At 47.4% G+C, this 23,473-nt stretch overlaps 1 protein-coding gene across 3 annotated transcripts in view; it reads right to left on the reverse strand.

Annotated features, from left to right (window-relative positions):
• The window catches only part of LOC142883903 (solute carrier family 45 member 3), a 35,218-nt gene that overhangs the window by 4,292 nt on the left and 7,453 nt on the right, over positions 1-23,473 (reverse strand). Inside the window, exons 1-5 of one of the 3 annotated variants that reach the window (XM_076019223.1) lie at positions 17,133-17,159; positions 8,632-8,812; positions 5,925-6,115; positions 4,103-4,784; positions 228-493 (exon numbers count right to left, since the gene is read on the reverse strand). In XM_076019223.1, the coding sequence (XP_075875338.1) occupies positions 228-493; positions 4,103-4,784; positions 5,925-6,115; positions 8,632-8,812; positions 17,133-17,135 (1,323 nt within the window). In that variant the 5' untranslated portion in view covers positions 17,136-17,159. Of the gene's footprint in view, positions 1-227; positions 494-4,102; positions 4,785-5,924; positions 6,116-8,631; positions 8,813-17,081; positions 17,160-23,473 lie in introns of those variants that run through there. The other 2 variants (XM_076019222.1, XM_076019224.1) reach the window with 2 other exon arrangements.

Below are 23,473 nucleotides of genomic sequence, written 5' to 3' on the forward strand. Positions count from 1 at the left end.
AACCATTGTGGCCCACCACCACCGGTCAAAAAGTTCACCCACCTCTGCTCAGCCTGTCAACAAACCCCAAGATATTATTCCATCCTTTACTGGGATAAAACAACACGGCACGGGAAACAGGCCCTTTGTGATGTCACAAGAGGGTTTTTTGACAAACGCCATTTACAAAAAAAGTGACCTAATTTGATGGTTTTTTTTGAAAAAAAAGGTATTTGATTGCTACTCACCTCTTGCTCCTTGTGATAGTGGCAGGTGAGCGTATAGGGCAGAGTCTGCAGCGTGGCGTAGGCGTAACCGGTGAGCGCCGCCATGGCCGTGACCAGGACGATGCTTTTCGACAGGCAGATGACCAACGTGGAGGCGGTGAAGCTCACCATGCTGCTCACGTAAACCCTCCTCGAGCCGAAGCGGCAAACCAGGCGCCTCATGATCAGGGAGAAGAAGGTTGAGGTAGCACACTGCAGGAAGAGGCCCAGGCTGCCCATACGAATCCCTGGGAGGAGGAGGAGAAAGTAAGGAAAATCAGCGGGCAGAGTCGCAAAATGCTTGATCCATAAACCCCAAAACCTGTTAAATCATTGGCTGCGTGGTATAAATATTGCCCTTTGACGTTTGCGTTTCATCAAACCACTTCCTTTATACCCTGCGGCCACTTTAAAGTGTGATGCGCTAAAAGCTCTTTAGGGAGAGCAGCTGGTTGCACAAGTCATAAACTCAAAAGGGCCAGAACTGGGGGATATTCACAGCTCTGGCAGGTAAGAGGAGGAACAAACTACCTGGAATGATTCATTTGGAACGTTACAAATTGCATTAACCTTCAAGAAAGAAAAAAACAACAACACGTACACCCCCAGATTCTTGAGTGCTTCCTGTTTCTGCGTCAGACAACAAATATTTGCAGGCAGTCTCAGCAACTGGCCAAGACAGGAAGAAAGGGGGGGAAAACGGGCAGATTTTCATATCATATTGGTATATACAAATGTGTATCGGTATCTGAAATAATGTAGATCAACATGTAGGCTGATTCTTCATTATTTACAGATGCAAGTGTCTTGAACACCCAGCCTGATGAAGAGGACGACATTCAAATTAGAGAGGTTAACAGTTAATCGATTATCGATTAATTGTCGATTAAGAATTTAATCGATTAAATTCAATTAGTCGTAATTAATTGAACATAGCATCGTAGTTAATATCATTCTAACAGTGCAGTGGATTTAAGGGTTAAATGTGCTCCTTACACATTTTTCATTGTGAAATTTAGGTTCTCTGGAAAAATTGCTGCTGATCAATTAATCGTTAATCGATCGATAAGGTCAATCAACTGACGATTAACAAATTAATCGATGATTAGCATCCCTAATTCAAATAAAAAATAACTGTCCAATTAGTACCCAGAAAAAAAGGTCAGTTTAGCATCCTAACACTTATACAAACACTTCTGCCGTGAGGTTCTGCCAAAAAACAAACAAGAATTTTTTTTTTTTTTTAAATAAGTCACAGAACGCTTCAATCTTGGTATTTAACGGTCACCCACTAATTCATTTGCCATTTTCGCTCCCTCGTTCAGTCAAGCATTAGCCAATTTTTTGCAACCGAGTCAAAAGGTCTGCGGAATAATAGCAGAGCGAGATAATTGCACATCGCTCAGCCGTCCTCCGCTCCAGACCGGCGTTACTTTAGCCTTTCAAAAAGGCACATCTGTTTAAAAGTCTAGTCTAGACGCTTATTTACTTCAGTCTGCAGCACCCCTCCTGACCCCCCACCCCCCAGCGTGGGCAGCGTGGGTCAGAGGCTTAGCAAGCAGAGCAGGAGAATCACCGACGTGAAAGAAAGAAGAGCGCGGCGGATCATGTTTCACCTCGGAAAGCAAAGTTGCCAAGCCCACTTCACAAACACGGCGCAAACTAATGGGGAGCGAAATCCAAGCCCAGAGCGATACGGTGGTGGTGGTAGGGGTGGGGGGGTCGGCCTTGAGAGTTACTCAATCAGTGCACGGAGTGGAGGGCGGAGGGAGCGCAGGGCTGCTCTGCAGAACAAATGACTTCTTCACATTTTCTCCTCGTCTAAAAGAAAGTGCGAATGAGAAACGAGCAGCGAGGGGTTCTTAAAAAGCAGGAGGCCGAGAAGAAGAAGAAGAGGAGGAGGAGGCGGCGGCGCTGCAGAGGAACGAGTGCACGGTGAAGCGCGCAGCTTTTAATAAGATCCACCGTGTCGCAGGTTAAAGGGGGGAACCTGGCGCAGCCAAACTCGTGCGCTTTTGTCTGCCTCCCCGACTTGAATGAACATGTTCTTTGTGGGCTAATTCCTTGACATTAATTCTCTGTGAGTGTGACATTCCTTGTGGTCCGGCAGGCACAGGGGAGGAGAAGGCGAAAAAAATTAAACGTAAATAAAAAAAAGAAGAAAGGCAGACAGTCAGACGGGACGGAGGGAGGGAGGAGGGAGGGAGAGAGGGAAAATGTGGCTGGATGGGTTGAAACTGGCCAAACAGCGAAATATGCGGCGGTGGGGGCAGAGCGGTGGGGGTGTGGACAGAAAATAGTGGTTATAAAGGATAAAAACAACACACAGGGTGCAGTGAATGGACTGCTAAATACCGGGTGGGCGAGAGTTAAGGAGTAATTCAATTACCGAAAAGAGACGAAACTAAAACAAAGAGAGAGTGCGGGAGAGAGAAACAGGAAGTCTGGTTTGAGGCTGCGGCGAACGTGTCATTAAACACGGTGCAACCGTCGCACATCCACATTTAACCTGCTGAAGTCGGTTTTATTCCTCCGGCTCGCCGCCTTGTGTGGCCAAAACGGCCCGAATGAAAGGCTTTTCTCCCGTCACGCTCGGCTCTCCAACGGAACAGATCAGCTGCTAATTCCCAGCAGGGATGCAAGTTATCGATCAATTCATTAATCATTTAGTCGATTGACCTTATCGATCGATTAACGATCAATTGATAAGCGGCGATTTTTCCCAGAGAACCTAAATTTTACAATGAAAAATGTGTAAGGAGCACATTACACTGTTATATTAACTACCAGTGTAAAAAAATGGTCAATTAATTGCGACTAATTTAATTTAATCGATTAAATTCTTAATCGACAATTAATCGATTATCCATTAATTGTTAACATCCCTTCTTCCCAGTCTGAGCTGATGGCCGTTCGTGTTACAACACCTGGACGGGTGCGGCAGTGGGGGAGGTGGGAAGGTATGAATGTCCTCATGCTGCAAACACAGGCTCAGCCTGAGCGATGCAGACGCTTCCTGTCCGGCTGTGATAGGTCAGACAGCACAGTCGGGACAGGCACTGCGCCAGTTCCGAGAGGACAGGTGGCGTGTGTCGGGGGCGGGGCAGCGGTGAGAAAACGGAAGATGCGTCCAGCAACACAAAAGACAGAGTTAAAGGTCCGGTGTGTAAAGTTTTGCTTGATTTATGATGTTTATATTGGTAAAGGCTTAATATACTTAATAAAAGTGTGTACTCGCAATACAATAAAAGTAATTTGGTTTTCCTACCTATAGAATGTTTTTTATTTATATAAGAACATACACAGATCAAGGGTCTTGCTCCCAGTTATGCTGCCATCTTGCACATTGCATATTTCTAAGGAAGCCTGGTGTGGACAATCCAGTCGGCCTGACAGTGCGTTTCGTATTTAGGGTGAACGCTAGTGTCTTCAAATAAACCACGTGGACGAGGTATTCAAGTTTGTGCTCGCTGGCCACCGTAGTTCACTGGCAAGCTCGAGAGAGGGAGGGGGAGTGAAAGAGCGCTGCAATCTAAAATGTAACCACTTGATGTCACTGTTTCTTCTCCAAATCACCCTTTAATTGATGTGGCACCGGAGCACTTGAAATGCTGCTGGGTTTTAAGTTGCTTTTTTGTCGTGTGCCACTACGCATCTGAAACGCTTTCCTTTTCTGACCGTCTACTGTATGAGGTCGCTGCAAATATTTTATGGAACGCTTTCACATGCCCCTGTATGAATGCGTTTTGCAATTTTGCATTACAGCTGCAGCGTGGTTGAATCAGCCTCAGACAACTTTTCCCCTGCCCGTGAGGGAAACGAAGCCGATCGGGATTATGAAGCAAGTGAAAACTCACCTTCGTCGTACCGCTGCCTGGACGCGCTCCCCGGCACGGCGCTGGGCACGCCCCCGTAGAGCCCCACCCCGACAAAGTCCGTGTAGAACAGCACGAAGGACATGATGGCCATCCAGCTGCAGAGATGGGCCGCGCACAGCTGCCTCATCACCCGGGGCACGTGGCGGTAGCTCCGGTAGATGGCCGGCGTCATGGAGCAGCACGTCCTCAGCAGGCACAGCAGCGGGCCCAGCTTCAGGAGCCGCAGCTTGCACCTCAGCGGGTAGCAGCAGGAGCGCGGCACGCCGCACTTGCCGCCGTCCATCGAGCCGGCGCCCAGCTCCAGCAGCGACCCCGCCCCGCCCACGCCCGCGCCGTCGACCCCGCCCGCGCCAGCGCACGCGGGTTCCTCCGACACCTTCATGGTGATGAACACGCTGGGGACGAAGATGATGATGAGCAGCAAGAAGAGGAACTCGACCTGGCCGCCCAGGTAGACGGACAGCAGGCTGTGGCTCCAGTCCTTGGCGTTCAGCAGGTAGCCCACGCAGCCGCCCACGCTGACCATGAGGGAGAACATGGCGAAGGCCTGGCCGCAGTCCTCCTCGTTGCGGTACAGGTCCGACAGCAGCGCCTCCAGCGGCGTGAAGCACACCTGGCCGCAAAAGTCCAGGAGTCCCACCCCGAAGATGAGGAAGGCCACCTGGAGCGGAAACAACATTTAAACCCAAGTCTCGGCTTTGCATCTTCATCAACCAGGTTTTCATCTATTCTTCTCTTTTAAAAGACTTGGACCGTGATAACACAGTTGTGGGCAACAAGGAGGAGTGGTTGGCGCCATCACAGGTTCGATCCCAACCTTGGGTATCTCTCTGTGGAGTTTGCATGTTCTCCCCGTGTCTGTGTGGGTTCTCCAGCTTCCTCCCACACTCCAAAAACATGCATGCACTCAAAATTGAGTGTATGTTTGTTTGTCTTTCAATGTGGCCTTGCGATGAACCGTTGACTTTTCCAGGGTGTCACCCTGCATTCACTCCACGAAAGCTGAGATAGACTCCAGCAGACCCCCGACCCAAACCGTGAGTGCAGGAGGAAGGAGATGCAGAAGATGGATGGATAATACAGTGATATGTTAGTTGTGTTTCCATGAAGTGGATGACGCGGATCAACAGTGCCAGTGATGTCAGAAGATGGCAGCTGTGACTCAGGAGGTGGAGCTGGTTGTCCAATGACCGAAAGGTTGGCGGTTCGAATCCCGATCCGTCCCAAGCTGCGTTTCCATTACAACTAGAATTGCGCAAAACCTAAATATCGCAATAAAAAAAATAATTTAAAAAAATGGTAATGTAAACACCTAAACTTTGAAAAACCTCTCAAGTATCACTAAAAGGTTTTGACGCTCTCATGAGGTGGTTTTTCAGATGTATATAGACGATAGAGGTATATTTAAAAGCTACGGAAACGCAGCTTCACCAATGTGAACGTGGTGTGAATGAATAATGGGTTCAAAGTAAAGCGCTTTGAGCGCCTAGAAAAGCGCCTTATTAATCCAATCCATTATTATTAAAAACTAAGTACTGGCTACAAAACAAGAAGTTGCCGTGGCAACTTGGCAGTTGCAGGAGTTCAAGAGCACTCAAACGACTGGTCACTTAGAGAGAATTGACCGTGTTTAATGCCGTCTGCAGCGGTCATGAGAAGACATGGTTGTCATGCGAGCTCAATGTTCGCCGAGTTGCGACTTACTCGGCTAATCATTCAATATTCCGCTCCCCCCCCCCCCGACAAAACAGAAAAGCAAGCAGCCCAATGTTTCACATTGGACGCCATTTGGTCATTTTACCTGGAAAGTCTGGCCGCCCCAGGCGAGCCGCGCGGCCAGCGTGTCCGCGTGGGGGATGATGATCAGAGCAAAGAGGACTCCCAGCGACAGCAGCCAGATGAAAGGCCGCCGCCTGCCGTAGTTGCTGCTGCAGTTGTCACTGGCTGAGCCAATCAGAGGCGTGAACAGGAGGCCAAGCACCGGGCCGATACCTGGGAGGACGGCGCGAAGGAGACACACGAGGGTGACGCAATGGTACATTGAGAGAGAAAAAGATAATAAGTCAACCACATTTCAACCGATTAACCGTGTGAAACAAAGCGCTCGGCCTCTCGCCAACTGGTGTCAAGCTGCTGACAAATTAGCGTACCAGTAATTTCTTGCATTGGCAGAGGATTCTTTGTGTGTGTGGCCTCATTTCGACTGTCTATCAGAACACAGCCTGAACCAACGGCCCAGCAGCCTTCCACATTTCAACTTGCAAGATTGCTGCCAGTTAATTTTGGAAGGAAGAGGAGCGTTCCTTCTTCCTCTCTATTTTCTAAAACAAGATCATCAATTAAGAAGCCGTACAGTAAGTGTCATTAGACAGGCAACATTGTGGGAAAAACAGAATCTGATCCGAGATAACCGGAAAGCTCTCTTGATAAGTTCGCTGGTCATCTTGCGAGGGAAAATAAGTGGGTGTTTGGCAGTTTACACAGGGGGTGATAGGCTCGTTCCCGTTTTCAAGCAAATTTAATGTGAAGTGTGATGAAGCCAAGCCCAAAAAGACCTTAACCTTTGCCTGCCCATCTGCTCGTTGCCAACACAACTCGGGGGGGGGGTCAAACACCTCGTGGCAGAGCAAGCTCGGCCGAACTGCAGAACCCGACCCAACTTGTTAAAAGGGAAAGACGAGAACGTCAACTGCAGCTGTGGACGGTCGTCATTGCAACAATCCGTCCGCGGCGTCTCCAGCTGGAGGACTGCTGGCCCTCTTCATTCATGGCTGCTTACAACTTCCTGCCATTTACAATGTGATACGCACACGGTGCACGGTCTTAATGTGTCCGAGGCCGACACCCCTCCGCCCCCCTGTACATAAAACAGGCCGCTTCACAGCGTTTTGTTACTTTAACACTCGCATTAATATGGATAGAATAACAAGCAGCGAACCCAGTGCACCTCCTCCTCTTACAGGCTGGAAACCGGAGAAAGAAAGAAACAACTGCAAGATGCTGCAGCCAACAAATGGCCATTAGATCAAGTAGAGAAAGGGCCATTGGAGAACTTGATGCTCTTGCCGAGGAAATTAGCTTGAGCCCTCCCAAGACACAATATCTATCTCCGTTCAACACTCAGCCACTCCATTACGGAGGGGAGGTGGGGGGGGATGAGAATTAGGTTGAGTGCCATTGCCAGATTGGCTCGCAGTGCGACGGCGGCCCGTTTTATAGGGACCCCTTACAATAAACCACCCCCAACCCCGCATCACCGGCAGCTGTTACAGAACCAGAGGAGCGCAAGTGCATATGGTTTTCATCTTTACCCTTGAATAGCCGCTACTGTCATCTGTGCGAAGCCGTTTCAACTCTGGCTGAGCTGCACCGTCGCAGTCACAAGATATCGTCTCAAAGAGTCGCTTTTAGCGGAGAGCATGTGAACACCGCTGGAACGGGCCAGGGCAGGATAAGGCAGCCATTCACACGGCGCTCACAGGCTAACCAAGCTACCGGGGGAGGGGGTCAAATGTACACAACCGCTAATGTGAACGTATGCGACGCGTTCTAATGTAGCGACGCATGTACGCGGGCGGAATGTGCGCCACTAATGAGGGAGCGCCGGAGCATTCCTTAAATGGAAACGAGCGCAAATGTATGTTGAAGCCACGATCGCACAACTGCGGGTCAAACCAAACACGTCGGCCACACAGCATGGTCCCTGCAGTGTCTGCGACTTGGAATTGCACAGAGAAGCCAGAATGGATGCATCAGGCAAGTTTTGTCGGCTGCAATGTAGCAGAAGTGGCGAAATAAACCAAGCCCTTGCAAAAGAAATGACTAAGCTCGTTTCCATTTCTTTCATTTCCATGCAGCGGCGAATCCGGAGGCGGGTTTCTCCAGCGACGTCCCCCTGCGCCGCCTTTAAATTAGCAGCCGATTACCACCTTCGCGAGAGCAACAGGTGACAGGACCACTCAGCTGCGCCGTGACCTCAATTACGCTTTTATGAGCGGAATGGAAAAGATACAAGCCCCGTGACACTGTGACCCATCGACACACGAGCCGCGTTTCCACTGGCGAAAGGTCATCCGTCGAACTCGCTCACAAAGCGCGCAGGCCCCGCAAACGGACCGTAAAGATTGCCGTGCAACGTCTCACGTGGGACAACAACTAGATAAAGAAGAAAAGGAAAAAAATCCATGGTGATTGAATTAGACGCAATTATGTTGGCCGCTCTCCAGATTCTCCAGTATATCAAACCGAAGACGAGGCGGCTGTGTACATGAGCGAGATCGACTGAATCGCTTCAATTAAAAGAAATCCATCTGGTTGGAAAACAAGCTCAAGTAAAGTCCACCGGGCACTAAATCCATCACGGTGTGCCGGGGGATGGCGGCAGATTAGAAGGAACACACCGGAGCGCCATTCAGAAATATACAACGTGAGGTGACCCTCTCCAAGCCGCCCTTTTAACGGGGTTTTTTTTTTTTGTTCGTTTTTTTTTTTTTTTACGAGGAACTTACCCAGCACCATGGTCATGTAGCGCTCCTCCACGCCGGCCTCCAGCAGCAGCGGCGGCACGTACGTGATCCCAGTTGCCAAGCAGATCTCCAGGCCACAGGTCAGGCAGTTCAGCAGGACGAGACGCCACTGAGACCTCCATCCAGGCATATTTACGGAGGCACGGCTCGCCTTTCTTCCCCTCTGGTGAAGAGGGACAGCAACAGAGAAGTGAAAGTGTGAAATAGAGTTCATAATGGACACTTCCAAAAAGAAAAAAAAAAAAGGTGTATTGTCAAAGGTAGCGTTAATCAACCGGTGGGTTGTGACCCACGATTGGGTCACTTCGTGGGCCTTTTACCCCTTTATTCAAAAAAAAAAAAAAAAAAAGTTTTTTAAAATATATATTTACAGAGAAAATCTTAGGCATTTATTTGGCAAGACACAATTCAATTGAATTGAAATCAATATTTTTTTTTACGGGATATGACAGAAAGTGGGCTAGGGTTTTTATTTCTCTCGAATAAATCTGGGTTGCGACGTCATGATAAGAAAAAATGTGGGTCCTCCTGAGACTCCACCAAGTTGAGAACCACTGATCTAAGGCACGTCAGCCAGGTCACTCTGTCCCAGGGACGACACCTGGATGTCAATGTCCTCAGGCTGCATGAGGGTTTCATGGCTTCCTCGCAACAGAACTGATTTTCCACAGAAATGAAAGAAAAAAAAAAATGGCTTCGGGACAGGGGGAAGAATGACCGGCGCACACGCGGCATCGACCCACCTGGAGTGAAATGGTTAATAAATCACAATTCTGTGTGTTAAGGGTTTAGAAAATCTGTTTGTTTTTTTCTTGTTCGTGTCTTTGCGTCTACCTCCTGACAGAAGACGATTAGGCCCTCAATTTCAATGGATTTTTTTTTTCCTTCAAGTTTCTAATTTGAGAATAAAGTTGACGTAAAAAAAAAAAAAGACAAAATTTCGTCTTGAATCTTAATTGAAAAATCACACATTTTGACTTACTTCACGTTGATGTCAACGTGAAGTAAGTCAAAATGTGGAGAATAAAGTCGAAAGACTGCGCGCAAGTCTAGTGGAGTACCATTTTTACCAGTGTCCTGATTACTGTGGGTGAACCATGTGGGATACCCCCGTTTTCGGCAGTTTACTTTTAACTGTGGGTGGAGTTAATCCACCGTCCATCCAGTCTACTCGCCAATTTCCACGTCATTTGCGTCGACTTTATTCATGAAATTTCGACTTTATTCACGAAGTCTCATCTTTTTTTAATGTCGATTTTCTTCACGAAATTTCGACTTTATTCACAAAATTTCTTATTTCACAGCGCCTTTTTTCACAAAATTTTGAATTTACTCACAAAATTTCATCTTTTTTTACATCACCTTTATTTAGAAAAGTTTGTCTTTTTACATCAACTTTTTTCAACAAATTTATGACTTTATTCACGAAATTTTAACTTTATTCACAGAATTTCGCCTTAAAACTCAAAACGAAAACTCAAATTCAAATCTCTTTCCTTTAATATTTCTGTCTCTTCTTATGGCCGAATGAGTTCATCATTGATCTCGAGCAGTGGGTTCACTGACAGGCGGCGCCCCAGGAATGTTCAGTGAAACAGTTTTGGAAGGAGGCGCTGGTCCTTGTGCACGAGGCTCTTGCGCGCGGCATATCGAATTTCAGTGCAGCGAGTCTATTGACACTGTTTAGAACACGTAAATGGAGCGCGGCATTCATTCATTCAAATATTCCAAAACCAGTTTAGAAATGCATCATGCAGCAAGTGCACTGTAATGAATTAGGCTTATACATGGCGTGCAATCTGGAGAGCAGCTTTCTCACCACCTAGATTTAAGGAAGCCGTGTCGTGCCAGGATACAAAGAGAAGGGACTACAGAGTCGTCAGCTGGGTTGCCAAGGTACTGGACTGAACTACAACAACCTTGCAGCATTCTTTCTGAATAATGGATCATTTTCCCCCCTCGCAATAAAAACTGACAATCTACAGCGTGGGCTTCTCTTTCATTACAGGCTCGTCTCCTCTTCGTTCGCGCCAAGCAACCATCATATATTTTGACAGCGGCCTTCAAAGCACAAAGGCATCAAAGTTCACGTTCATCATTCCCAACGTCGGCCGTCGACCAAATCACAACTGGAGGAGGTTCAGAATGCGAAAGAACAGACTTCCAGACTCACGGGGATGAATAAATAAATCATTTTAGTCTTACTTTGGACAACACTGGTTTGTAGAACTGCCTGTGCACAAATTGGTTTGGTTTTGGTTTTTTTTACACGAGCGAGGAAAAAAAACAACAAACCGACAAGCATCATCCAACGAGATGGTCTTTTCTCTCGGAGCGGGCAAAAGAGCGAGAACAGTCAGAACCGTCGCAAATCACAGAAGCAACAAGGTGCTATATTTGCATTTGCTGTGAGATTTTTCTGCCAGTCCTGCCCATCTGCTCTCCCTCTCCCTCTCTGTCTGTCTGTCTCAGCAAACAAAATGGATATCTGGCTCTGTCAAGTCATCCATTTATATTCAAACAGCGGACCGGAGAAACACATTTGGCTAGGAGTAAACTTGTTGTGATTAATCATATCCAAAAAAAAAAAAAGACGCAAGAAAAGCCAAAACTAGCGGATGTCGTGTCGTTTCCTTCTTGCAGCTCGTCACACCGCACTAAAAAGAGACAAAAAAAAATGATTCAGGATTTCTGGCAGGTGTCGGGCTTCCCACACTTCCAGAGGCAATTTCAAGCCTCTCATGACACTCACAAAAAAAGTCATCAATAATGCCGTCAAAGTTCATACAGCATTCATCGACTCGCCAGCTCCGAGCTCCCGGACATTGAGAGCCCTTTGATGCACAGACTGAGAGAGATTCAGTTACACAAAGCATCAGTGTTGGCAGGCAGGACCCTGGAGGAGCCTAGGTCAGAGAGAGAGGGCAAGAGAGAGAGAGAGAGAGAGACACACAGAGGGACAGAAGCTGCGTTTCCATTAGAGTTTTTCGCAAAATAAAAGCGAAATTTCTAAAATTGCGATTTGCAGGCGTTTCCACTAAATGGTGTGAAGCGCATGAGCCGCAATTCTCATAAAATCGTGTCCTGCGAGACTTACGAGAATTACTTTGCTTTGATTTGTTTTTTTTACGTTTGTGTGCTGTCAAGAATGGATGCTATATTTTTCTCTTTGATGACTCGTGGCCATTTTCACTTGACCCCGTACGTCCCCGTTTGGTGACGTGTAAATGTGAAAAAAGTGTTTCTACTGGCACTTTTGCGATATACCTCTGTATCGATACATCCAAAAAAAAACACTTAATTTGCGATAGTTGAGGGTTTTTAGGTGTTTCTATTACCATTTTTTTTTATTGCGATATTTAGGTTTTGCGCAATTCTAGGGGCAACGGAAACACAGCGAGAGAGAGACAGACAGACACAGAGAGAGAGAATCATTTCACACCCCTCATGGATCTCATTCCCACCCACTGAAGGACCCCCTTCGCGGGAGTGGGCTCTGCCCTGCGGTCCGTCTAGCCACTACAACCCCCTGCTGGCAGGCTGTCTGTCCGTCTGTCTGTCTGTCTGGGCATGTGTGCATGCACGTGCACGTCCAGGACCGTGCATGTGCACTGCCTCCTTGTCTGCACGCTCTCACATCTCTCCCTTATCCAGTCCTCAGCAGCCCCCCCCCCCCATCCATCCACCTCTCCACCCCCCCAAACTCCCCCAGGGGGTCGGCTTCCTATCTGACCCGCATTCTAAGAAGGAGCCCTTTTGACACGTCCGCCCACCGCTGAGACCCAGAGCCATAAAGGCATGACGGCGGCGAGCGCTTCTCGTCCCAGCTGACGCTCTGTCAGACGTTCCCACCGACAACAAGGGAGCTCCTGGTGGCCAGAATACAGATATAGGATGGGATTTTTGCCCCGCCTGTGCGCCCGCAAGGCCTGGCACCAAAATACGAGTGAGATTCCAGGCTCGTTATTTGTTTTATAAATAAATCTGACGAGCGCACGAGTCCTGCTGGCATATCAAATTAGCAGAAATGGGGGGGGGGGATCTGATCGAGATCAAAACGATGGAAACGGTGAGGAGGAGCGGTTGTTTCATTTGGCCACTTTCAAGTCAAACATTTCATCCATTTATTTATCTTAAATCTACTGATCTGCATTTATAAATGTAACCTCCAGTTCATGCAACGCCCTAGTAAAGAGCTCTCAGCCACACACACACCCCGCCCCCTTGAGACCACACCCCCAGACTCCAAGATCACGGCCCATTCATTTGAATGCAGTTGCTCACTCAGCGCACACACCGAACAAGTTTTTGACTTCTGCGTTAATGGCCCCATAGAGAATGCGCAGTAGTGTCACTTCCCATCATGCCTCTGTGACTCACATGACATATTTGGCCAATCAGAACAATTCTGGAGAACATCACTTACAGACACGTCAGGACGCAGCCAATCAGAACGAGCTGAGACCCAGCAGCACGTACGACGTGATGACGTCACACTTGTGATTTTTAAACGCCTAAAAGACCATAAGTGAAAAATTTACAATAGAAAGATTTGCTGTGAATTGTGTTTAAGGCCATTTTAAAGGCGTTTATGCATGGGATATTTATTTTGCTGCAGTACCTCAAGTGGCCACTGGGGGAATGAAATCGGCACGCCGCCACATTGCCAGTCCAGTATCCAGTTCTTATAATACATCCATGGTTGAGACGAGAGGAAATGGCAACCAGCAGAGTACTCATTCCACCACTCAGCTGAATGACACCTCTGGATCTGCGGCGTGTTTCACATCACGCCCTTCCTCGTCTTCCCCACCGCCACGGAGAGGTAAACACCAGCCAACACGTTATAACAGAACAGGTTAAAGCAGGATGATGAAGTGGCGGCAAGGTCAGGGGGAGCTGCTGCTGCGGCAGCTTCCGTCCGCTCTCCCACAGCTCCAAAAGCAGCCCTGTACCAGGCCTTCCCCTCCCTCCAAAACAAGTGTTGCTAATGACTTTGTGAGTGGTGCTCCGACGCCGCGAAATGGGCTTTTAATACGTCGCAGCGGGGAAAGAAACGCGATACCGCCGCGCGGGCGAGTCCATTTTGGCCGATTTGATTAAGACTTCGCGGAGCTGGCGGGTAGATTGCGCGGGCGAGCGCGCGCAAAGCAGCAGGGGCAGCAGGACGCGGAGCGGGCGAGGGGACGGTTGGGGAAGAGGGCGAGGGGACGGGTGGGGAGGGGGTCGCCGGGGTGAAGAATAGCTCCGAGATGACGTCAGAGCCAACGGGCACGGTCTCAGCTGCGGCCGCACAAACCTCAGCAGGGAGTCGCTGGGTTGTGTTCTCTTGGCTCGAGACGAACGGCTGCGGCGCTCGCTGCTGCGCCCCCCCGTCCCCTCCCCCGTCCCAACTTGCTCTACGTTAATGGTCCCGGGCCGACCGTGCAGAGCGGGACGGCGGTGCTGCTGGGCCGTATGCCGACTGTGTTCCTGGCTTATCGCCAGAAAACGACTAACGCACAAGCTAAGTTGAGGAAGGTGGGTTGGGGGAGATGGGGGGGATGGGGTGGGGGTGGGGGGGAGACCCAATGACTGTATATCACGCGCCACATTATTGCTGCCACAACATTTGACGGCAGTTTTTAAACGGAGCGTGGGGAGAGTCGAGGATCGCTGGGATTAGATCCCAGGCAGGTTGCTTCGTGACACATTCCTCGGCATGTCCCGAGGGGGGGGGGGTGCCAGGTTTTCCATCGGATGTCACACATGAAGGTCAACAACCCCACCCATCCACCCCTCCATAAAACAGACATGCCGAGCACATCTTACACCAGGAAGCAGGAAGTGAAAATAAACACCTGTTTTCAGATTTTGTAAGTCAAGATTAAATATTAACCAGTGGGAGATGCAAGAAGTAAATCATTAATTAATTACACTGGAGTTTTTGCACAATGCTCTGTCTGCTTTGTAAGTCGTTTTAATTGCAAATCTGTGATCCATCACATCATTGTAGTTTCTTAAGAAATCTGTGCAACTCTATTCTTCACTCAAAACCCCTATAATCTAAATGATTATTCTCTTTTTGAAATATACACGGTTGGTAGGCAGAGTAAACAAAATCCCCCTTGCACTTTCCTATGCCAGATGTTTTCCATCCATCCAAGATCCGTCCAGAGAGGGACACCACTAAAACCCCTGTCACCTCTTCTCCCAACATTCCGACTCCTTCCGTTACTGACGGCTGAATTCTTTCTTACACCGGATTTGTTTCACTAATAAGCCCAGTTTTTTGCGTTTTGGTGCTCCTCCACTTGAAAGCCAACGCTGACCAGGCCTGACCCCGGCCCCCAGTCTGTAATCTTAAGCCCACATCCGTCAGCGTGACCCCTGACCCTGCCTTTCACCACAAATCATATGACAAAGCGAACATTTCGCAGCTACCCAACACTTCTGTCGGTCCCCTGCAACCCTCCTGCTTAGTCAACATAAGGCGATGAACGAGGGATGCAAATATATCGAAGAATTCATTAATTGTTAGTCGGTTGACCTTATCGATCGATTAACGATTAAGTGATAAACGGTGATAAACAATTTTTCCTGAAAACCTAAATTTCACAGTGAAAATGTGTAAGGAACACATTCTTTAACCCTTAAATAATGTTGAGGGGTCCAATGTGACCCATTTTTACATTAGAGAACAAAACGTTGTAAAGGAGTAGAAGTTGTTTAAAAATAACTTGTTCTAGGTATATCATGACCATCACAGTATCTACAGGTGCATTGCTCTTTCCTGCAACTACACCGTTATAATGATATTAACTAACCATGTAAAAAAAAATTCAATTAATTGCGACTAATTTAATTTAATCGATTAAATTCTTCATCGACAATCGATTAATTGTTAACATCCCTAATATGAACATAATTTTTTAGCTAGTGTTTCTTCATGAAGATGCAATGAGAGGACAGATGCTAAACGGAGCAGGGAAGATGACCTTGTCTCATATCTGGAGAGAAGCGGGCAGCCTTTGCCGCGCCAAAATGTGAAGTGCTCTTTCCATCTCTGGCTGTAATTAGGACGATGACTCAGAACAAGTCCCTCAAGTTTCCTAGACCGAAAAGATGACAGAAAGTAATAGTTCGTGGCTCCTGAGAGAGCGACGCCACCGCTGCTCCGACAATCATTTTAAGTTGGGGGAACGTAATTACAGTTCCAAAAAGGGGAAAATCTATTTTCTGAGTGGTCATTCAAATGCGGAATTTTTATTCACTCACAAAACTGAAATATAGTCTGTTTGTTTTTCCCTCCGAGAACACCTCTACACCGATGTCGGTCAACCTTGGAAATAAAAATGAATAGAGAGATGTTATTTTTTTTTATCGGTGGGGGACTAGAAAGACTGTACGTGGGCAATTCAATTCTTAAATCACCATTGTCAGAACGGATCAACGAAATGTGTCATCATAGCAAATGAATGTCGTAAAGTGAAAAAAAAGATCCTTCGCATAGCGCCATAATCATCCACAGTGTAAAATCAGCACAATAGGCAATAAAAAGCAAAAATGATTCACTACACACACACGCACACACACACACACACACGCACAGACACTGACAAGAAACAGACTTATCAGGTGAACACAAGAGAAATCCAGAATTTGACTGGCAGTAGGATTAGTGTGTGTGTGCGTGTGTGTGGGCGAGTTGAGAGAGAAGACTGGAGAGAGCCGGCAGGGATCAGAGCGTGGTGAGGATGACCATTATCATGCCGCCACATGCAAATAGCAGCAGCAGCGACGACGACAACAACAACAATGGAGTTTTGCCTCCTGCGAAGCCTCGCTGATAACATCGTTCCCCGCAGACCGAGGCTCTCCGGCCCCCTAAGACCCCATTGTATCGAGGTGAAAAGGCTAATAAAGAGGAATGCAAGTGCTAATGAGCTTTCATTCACCTCCGATCAGGTGCGTTTACATGCAGCTAATAGAGCGATCGCATCTGTAGGGAGGCTTAATCGACGCGGCGCGCTCGCTGGGACGGGAGGCCGTTTGTGAGGAGCGTTCAGCCTTAGTTTTAACCCGGCTACTGCAAGGCAGATAAGCCAGTCACAAACCACATTTGAAAGCGGTTTGTGCAAATTTGAACAAATTTGAATTTTAAAAAATCCTTGGTAAGACTGTAAAATTATTTATTCACTGTAAAAATGTATTTACAATTATCATCCTCTACTGGATTTAAAAAAAAAAACAAAAAAAAAACACCAAGACAAGAGAAAAAAAAAATCATGAATACCTCAAACAAGCGTATTACTCTGTTTGTTTACACAGTGCGGTTTTCTATTTTGCGCCACCGTCTCTCACACAAGTTAGATTAAAGGAAAAAGTGTGAAAGCGCCAAACGAGATCTGTCTCACAGAGCTGAGGGGAGAAAAAAAAAAAAACACACTCACCAGGCAAAGAAACAAATCTAAATCTGCAGATTCACGAGGTTGAATACTGACCATTCAAATTTGGCCGCTCACACACACAATCACACACACACACACACACACTCTCCTACCGGCGCTGCCTTGTGTGACCACCTGCTCCAACTCTCCAGAGTCCGACTCCTTTTTGCAAGCTCCGTTCTGTTTCTTTTTGTAGCCCGCCTCCTCTGCATCTCTCCCTCCCTCCTCTGTCCCCTCCCTCCAACCGCCTCAGCCCGGTGAAGGTGGGAATTGGGGAAAATCCCAAAAGCACTTGAGGAATCCTGACGCTCTCCGTTTTGCGCACGTGCGATGGTTTTGCAAAATGTCCTGCGGGGCGAATTCTCGGGCGCCGAACGCAAAGCAAATCTTAAATACCAACCTTCTCTACGCCGCGGGGGGGACCCGCTCACCTGTGCTGTCAAATATACATGTATCGGAGGAAAACAGGAGATTCAGAGACAAAGAATGAATAGATATCGTCTGAAGAGCCAATCCCACATCCCCCCACCCCTCTCACTATCTAGGAGTCCGGAGTCCTCTATCTATTACACTTGTGAAGTGTCATGTTTGACTGCCTATCTCAGGAGGGAGCAGCTCTCCCACCTTCCTGCTTCTCGGTTAAACGACTGCTGCTTGAAAACCTTTCCGTCAAACCTTGTCCTGATTCAGGTCAACCATTACGAAGAACAAAACCCTACATGATAGGGATGTTAACAATTAATCGACTATGGATTAATTGTCGATTAAGAATTTAATCGATTAAAATAAATTAGTCGCAATTAATTGAACATTTTTAGCACGGGTAGTTAATATAATTTTAACAGTGTAGTGGCAGGAAAGAGCAATTCACCTGTAGATCTTCTAATGGTCATGATATACCTTGAACAAGTTACTTTTAAACAACTTTCTTTAAACAAAAAATTGAAACGTGACCCTTTGGAAGTCAATGTAAAGTCACAGGATAAATGTTTAGTTTTTTTTTTTTTTTACTGTACTCTAATGTAAAAATGGGTCACATTGGACCCTCAACATTATTTAAGGGTTAAACAGATTAGGTTGTCAGGAAAAATCGGCGCTTATCAATTAATCGTTAATCGATCGATAAGGTCAATCAACTAACGAATAATGAATTAATCGATAATTCGCTTCCCTACTACATGTGTAAACAAATACAAGCACCAACAAGCAAAAAAATAAATTGAAAAAAATGGCCACACATGCATACATGTGCTGTCAGTCAACCCTCCACCACCACCACCACCTCCCGAGGCTGATGACCACGCATGCGTCCCATGCCTTGAGGACAACCCACTATAGAAAAGCTTTTAATTAGATAACGGGGGGGTAACGGGGTGAAGCAGCCTAAAAGGAGGAGGGTGGCTGGCTCGCTGTCTGTGTTGAGCAATGCCATTTCACTGCCACTGACGTTCAGGAATTTCCATTTCTAGGGGGCCCAGGCAGAGAGAAAGATCAATACAGAAAAACAGAATGGACCACGTCTTCTGGCACGGGCGACAGACGACGGCTTGGCAGGAATCAAAAGAATTGAGAGAACTCTGAAATCCAGTTTTGACAAGATAACAGCTGGGCCTTGCTCACTCGTGGCTTATCAAAAGATCTACCAAGGCTGACATGCTTTCACGATAAATGCGGAACACGCCTAAATCTCAGAGTCTGTCGGCAGGAAAACGGAGTAACTGCAGTGATGTGCCACACCCGATAATGCAAATACGTGCGTTAATTATACACATTTGAAGTTATAGGTTAATTTTATACAGACATGAAGAAAAAGCATGCCACAAAAGATAGCTGATGGGTGATGATTCAGAGGAGGGAAAGTTAAAGGGAGCCTGATCCATGGGGTCACCCATCCCCCGTCGTTCTCCCCTCTAGAGTTCCACACATACCACACACTTACCCAAACAGCTGACAGCTCGCCCAAAACATGGCGGCTACATAAACACATCGTGGTCGAAAATATATACACATTCGTTGGCCCTTCTTGGTCGCACTGCAGCGACGGTTGTTTACTTGAATGTAGCTTTGCCTAATAATGAAGAAAAAAACAGCACTTGACAGTGAGGAGGGTTTTGTTTTTTTTGTTTTTTAAATCCAAAGTTAGGCTTCTCCACTAAACCCACTTCTGAAGTCCGGGCCAAAGCCAATATGTGCGCATAAACGACGACACTCCGCCGCCTGCTGTGATAAGCTCAAGGAAACCAAAACACACTGTCAGAAATAGAGCTCCGGGGGGAAGAGGGGGCCTCCCACTCGTCTGCGCCTAGCAGCGGGGTCTCAATAAAAGCCGAAATGTCACCCGCATTACACACGGCACGGCGGGCGGGGGAGGGGCTGGGGGGGGGCGAAGAGGATCAATCACTCATTGTGTGCTCCGACAACAAATTAACCTTTAAGTAAGTACGTGACGCCGGTGCTTAAACACACAGATTCTACACATACCTAGTACCTCTTAGCGCGTAGCGCCTTCTAAATTAGCGCCGGGCGCCGCGTCGATCCGAGAGGACCAGACAAGTTTACATTCTCCAGGAGGTCTCTATACTGGGGGGGGGGGGGGGGGGACATAGCACGAATAGCGCAACAGTCTACTGTAGGGTTTTTGCAGAGAGCCTGCGAGTCCCACCGGCGTTCTGGTTTGCACTGCCCCCCCATCTGTTGTGTGCCGCCGCGGAAACATTCACACAGCTGTCGCGCTATCGGGGATAGTGAGGATGCAATAAGGAATCAATCCGCGTGGGTTCATCGGTACGAGAGCGAAGCGGCTTGACGTGTTTGTTCCTGTGCACGGATAACGAGGGGGACGGTTGAACTCTTGCGGGTACGACACCTCATCTCCTTGATATGATTCTGACACGTCAGCGCAGGGTTCAGATGCAGGGTTGGGGGTGAGGGAGGGGGTTTCCTCATGAAATGTTAAACTCTGCTATCAGTTAACTTCGAAGGGGAGCACTGACACGACTTATCTGAGCCCAGCCCAGGTGCCTTAAGTGCGGAACTCCACGGGTGATCAGGTGAAAGGTTGCTCACCAGTCATATGGAAATCTCTGCTCAACACTGGGGACATTGTTTCCTCAACTGTGATGACAATTACCACCGATGGGTGTGGCAGAGCGGCAGTCCCTTTCCATCGGTTTGACTGTTGACAGCTTGGTTAAGCAATCTCTTTGTTAGTGGGTGAACGGAGCAGAGACGCTTACATTGAGTCATTTATCAAATTGCATAAAATCCTACAGGACGCTGGCTTGATACTCCAGGGTTGTTAAATGGCCATTAAGTTAAGCTCAAGACCATAAAACAAGACTCTGAGCCAGTAGATCAGTCAGTAGAGGTCCAACTGGAAAAATGACCCACACACTAGAGATCACCTTGGTTGCCATCTCAAATACTGCCGAATCAACAAGAGCAGCAAGGTGAGAGTCAACATTGGTTCAACGTTTTCACGGTGGGTAAAGGCGAAAGACGGAATAAAGCTGAGAAGATTCCCAGAGGTGGCCAATTTTCTGCCGGACTGGTAAACTGAAGCCGACTACAAACAGAAAAAAAAACTTTTTTTTTCCTTCCAAATCCCCACATCTGCACTTACCCAACACCACTGGCCAAACTACAGCTACACAATCTGCAGAAGACAAGTCCATTATATCTCGCAACCCTTACTTTGTTTCCGCTGCACTCCGGTGTAATCCACAGACCTGTTAGCTGTGCGCTGCGTAAACCAAGCGGACGAAGGTACCGCCGCCGAGCCTGGCTTTTCAAAGAAAGGAGACCGCTCGCAGGGATCAGACCGACTTTAAACCAGACTCTAGAACACGTTCGCTATATAACAGCGGCTGCAAATAGCAAAGCGATGGCTGCGTATTCTACACTGCGTCCTCGCTGCCGACACGCAACAAAAAGGTGCTTCCGATATGACACCGGCTCTTCTTGAACGCAGCGAGGGTCAATCTTAGGTGATTCCCTCAGCTTCTTCACACTGTGCTTTGTTCATATCCAAATACTGACGCAGTCAGCTGCACACAAGCATGCACAAAGTAACAAGCGGGCGTCTGTACGGCCCGGTTCAATGCACATCTTTCTCTCACGACGGCAACAACGGGAGCTCTTTTCGCTCGCTGTCTTTGGCTGCGCAACAATGGAAAGTCGGGATGGAAGAAGAGTCGCGGGACGAGGGGCGACGAGAGAAGAAGCGACGCTTCCAGAAGAACGCGGAGCCCAGTGGACTCGTGAAGCACGATCGGCTCTCGACAACTTGACGGAGATGTCATTTAAAAACTACAAGGAGCTACGTGGTTGTAAGACTCCTTCGCTGATGGAGCCGCGGCGGTATTTTTAATGATTTGTAGCGAGCACTTATCCACACACACACACGGTGTTAACAGCTTGGAATGCTCGACGAGCACTATGTTGTGGGAACTTAGAATAAAGTGAGTCACTTCTTATCTGAGCAAATATGAATTATGAGCACTATCTCCGGTTACCATCTCCCGGTTATCAACTCTTTAGGAGCGTTGTCGATCCGTTCTTTATGCACATTTATTTTCAGTCATGAAATATTACAACTTGATCATTTAATCTCCTCAGACAGTTGCAGCTGTGTTTGTATAGCAAGCATGTCATGTTCGTGAGTCATGGCCAGGCTTAGCGGCGATAAGACAGATGACAATTTTGTTGGCGGAGTAAAAGGAAAACTTGTAAATACAGCGGACCCTCTATTCAATTTTTTTTTTTTAGGAACAGAAGAAGCCCTTTGACTGACAAATGAAATATCGTAAAGATACCGAGACCAGTCCAGTCGCCTTTAACTTGATTTCAAAGCACTACAATGACCTAGACGACCGAGAACACAATGATACACGGTTATTTATGGTTTCACTTCAAGCATTTTAAATGGGTTTTTTATTTTTCAAACAAAACTAAAAACTAAATACATTTATAGCAGAAGGCACTTAAGCACCAAGTGACCTGCGGGCAGCTGAGAGCCGAGGCCGTCGCCTGGGAAGACGTGAAACGGTGCCAGGGAGGCCCGTCCAGCTGTTTTCCCCGAGAAACTGGAAACGCCGAGCTCGTGAACATTCCAGCCGCGTGGATACAGTAAATACAGCGGCGAAATGGGGGGGGGACTGACAGACAGACACACACACGGACAGACGGACATCAACAAGTCCATCTCCCTTACCCCAGCTGTTGCTGGAGCAGCAGTGGCCCCAAGGCGCAATGATTAACGCCTCGGTCAAACGCTGCGCAAAACCAGATGGTGAAAGATGGAGGAGACGAGAGCCGATCCCTCTCGCACTGTCCAACCACACACACACACACACACACAACACACACACGCACGCAGGCAGGAACCCACCCACGCGCCACATGCTTAACCTTGTACACACGCACCTCGCTTAAATCGTTTTTAATTAACATGGCTTCCAGGGCTTCGCACTGGATTTCTAGTATTACTTGGAACACCCCATTACACTCCGAGGCACAAAACTTAGCCAAACATGAAGACTTTCTTTTGAAACACATCATTATTGGCGTGCCCCTGACCCAAAGCCACTTCAAAAAACGCTGAGAGCAACTCGGGGGCCTTGTAGGAGAATAACAAAATGCCGAACATCCCCCTCGACAAGGCAAAAATGCACGCAGACAAATGCTAAACATAGCCAAAACAAAATGGTTTAGATGACGCCTCCCCCTCTCAAAAAACAAGGGGGAAACAACAAGACAAATCCCCAAGCGATTATTTGCTTGCCTTTGTCAAACAGAGCAGAATTTTATTATTTTGATCAGCACCACAGATCTGCCCTTGGGTTGTGTATGTACATATTTCCAAGAGGAGGTGCCCTGATGTGACTGGCAGTCCTTTTTTTTCTTTGCACAAAACACCAGACAAGGTTTTGAAAAGTGTTCCACTCCTAAAGAACGTCAATGACAGAGCAAAATGTTTTCAGTGTACAGGGTTTCAAGATAGACCGCATACTGCCAATCTTTGTGACTGAAGGTCAACGTCTGATGGCTCAGAAAGTTCTAAATGGAACTGGCTTAAAAGTTACCAAAAAAAAAAAACACATTGATGATTAATCTGTCTGCTCTTGGCTTATTGTTACCTCCAGTCCAAGAATCCAAATTTAGTGGATCCAGTCATTTTCTTTTCTTTGCACTTTACATTAGTGGCGCAAGGCCATCTCACGCGGCACCTTCTTAGAATTCATCTTTTAAGGGAATTTGTTCTTTTTTTTGTGCGCCTGAAATAAAAATTGCAATTTTTTTTTTTTTTCACACAAAAGGTCTTGAGTGTGTTTATATACAATTTCCCATTCAGCTTATGTGTCCTTGTGTCCTCTGGAGACCAAGCAGCGGTCGAT

This window comes from Nelusetta ayraudi, unplaced genomic scaffold (assembly GCF_046127955.1).
Source record: "Nelusetta ayraudi isolate G7.1 ecotype Tasmania unplaced genomic scaffold, CSIRO-AGI_Nayr_v1 ptg000009l, whole genome shotgun sequence".
In the NCBI taxonomy this organism is placed as follows: domain Eukaryota; kingdom Metazoa; phylum Chordata; class Actinopteri; order Tetraodontiformes; family Monacanthidae; genus Nelusetta; species Nelusetta ayraudi.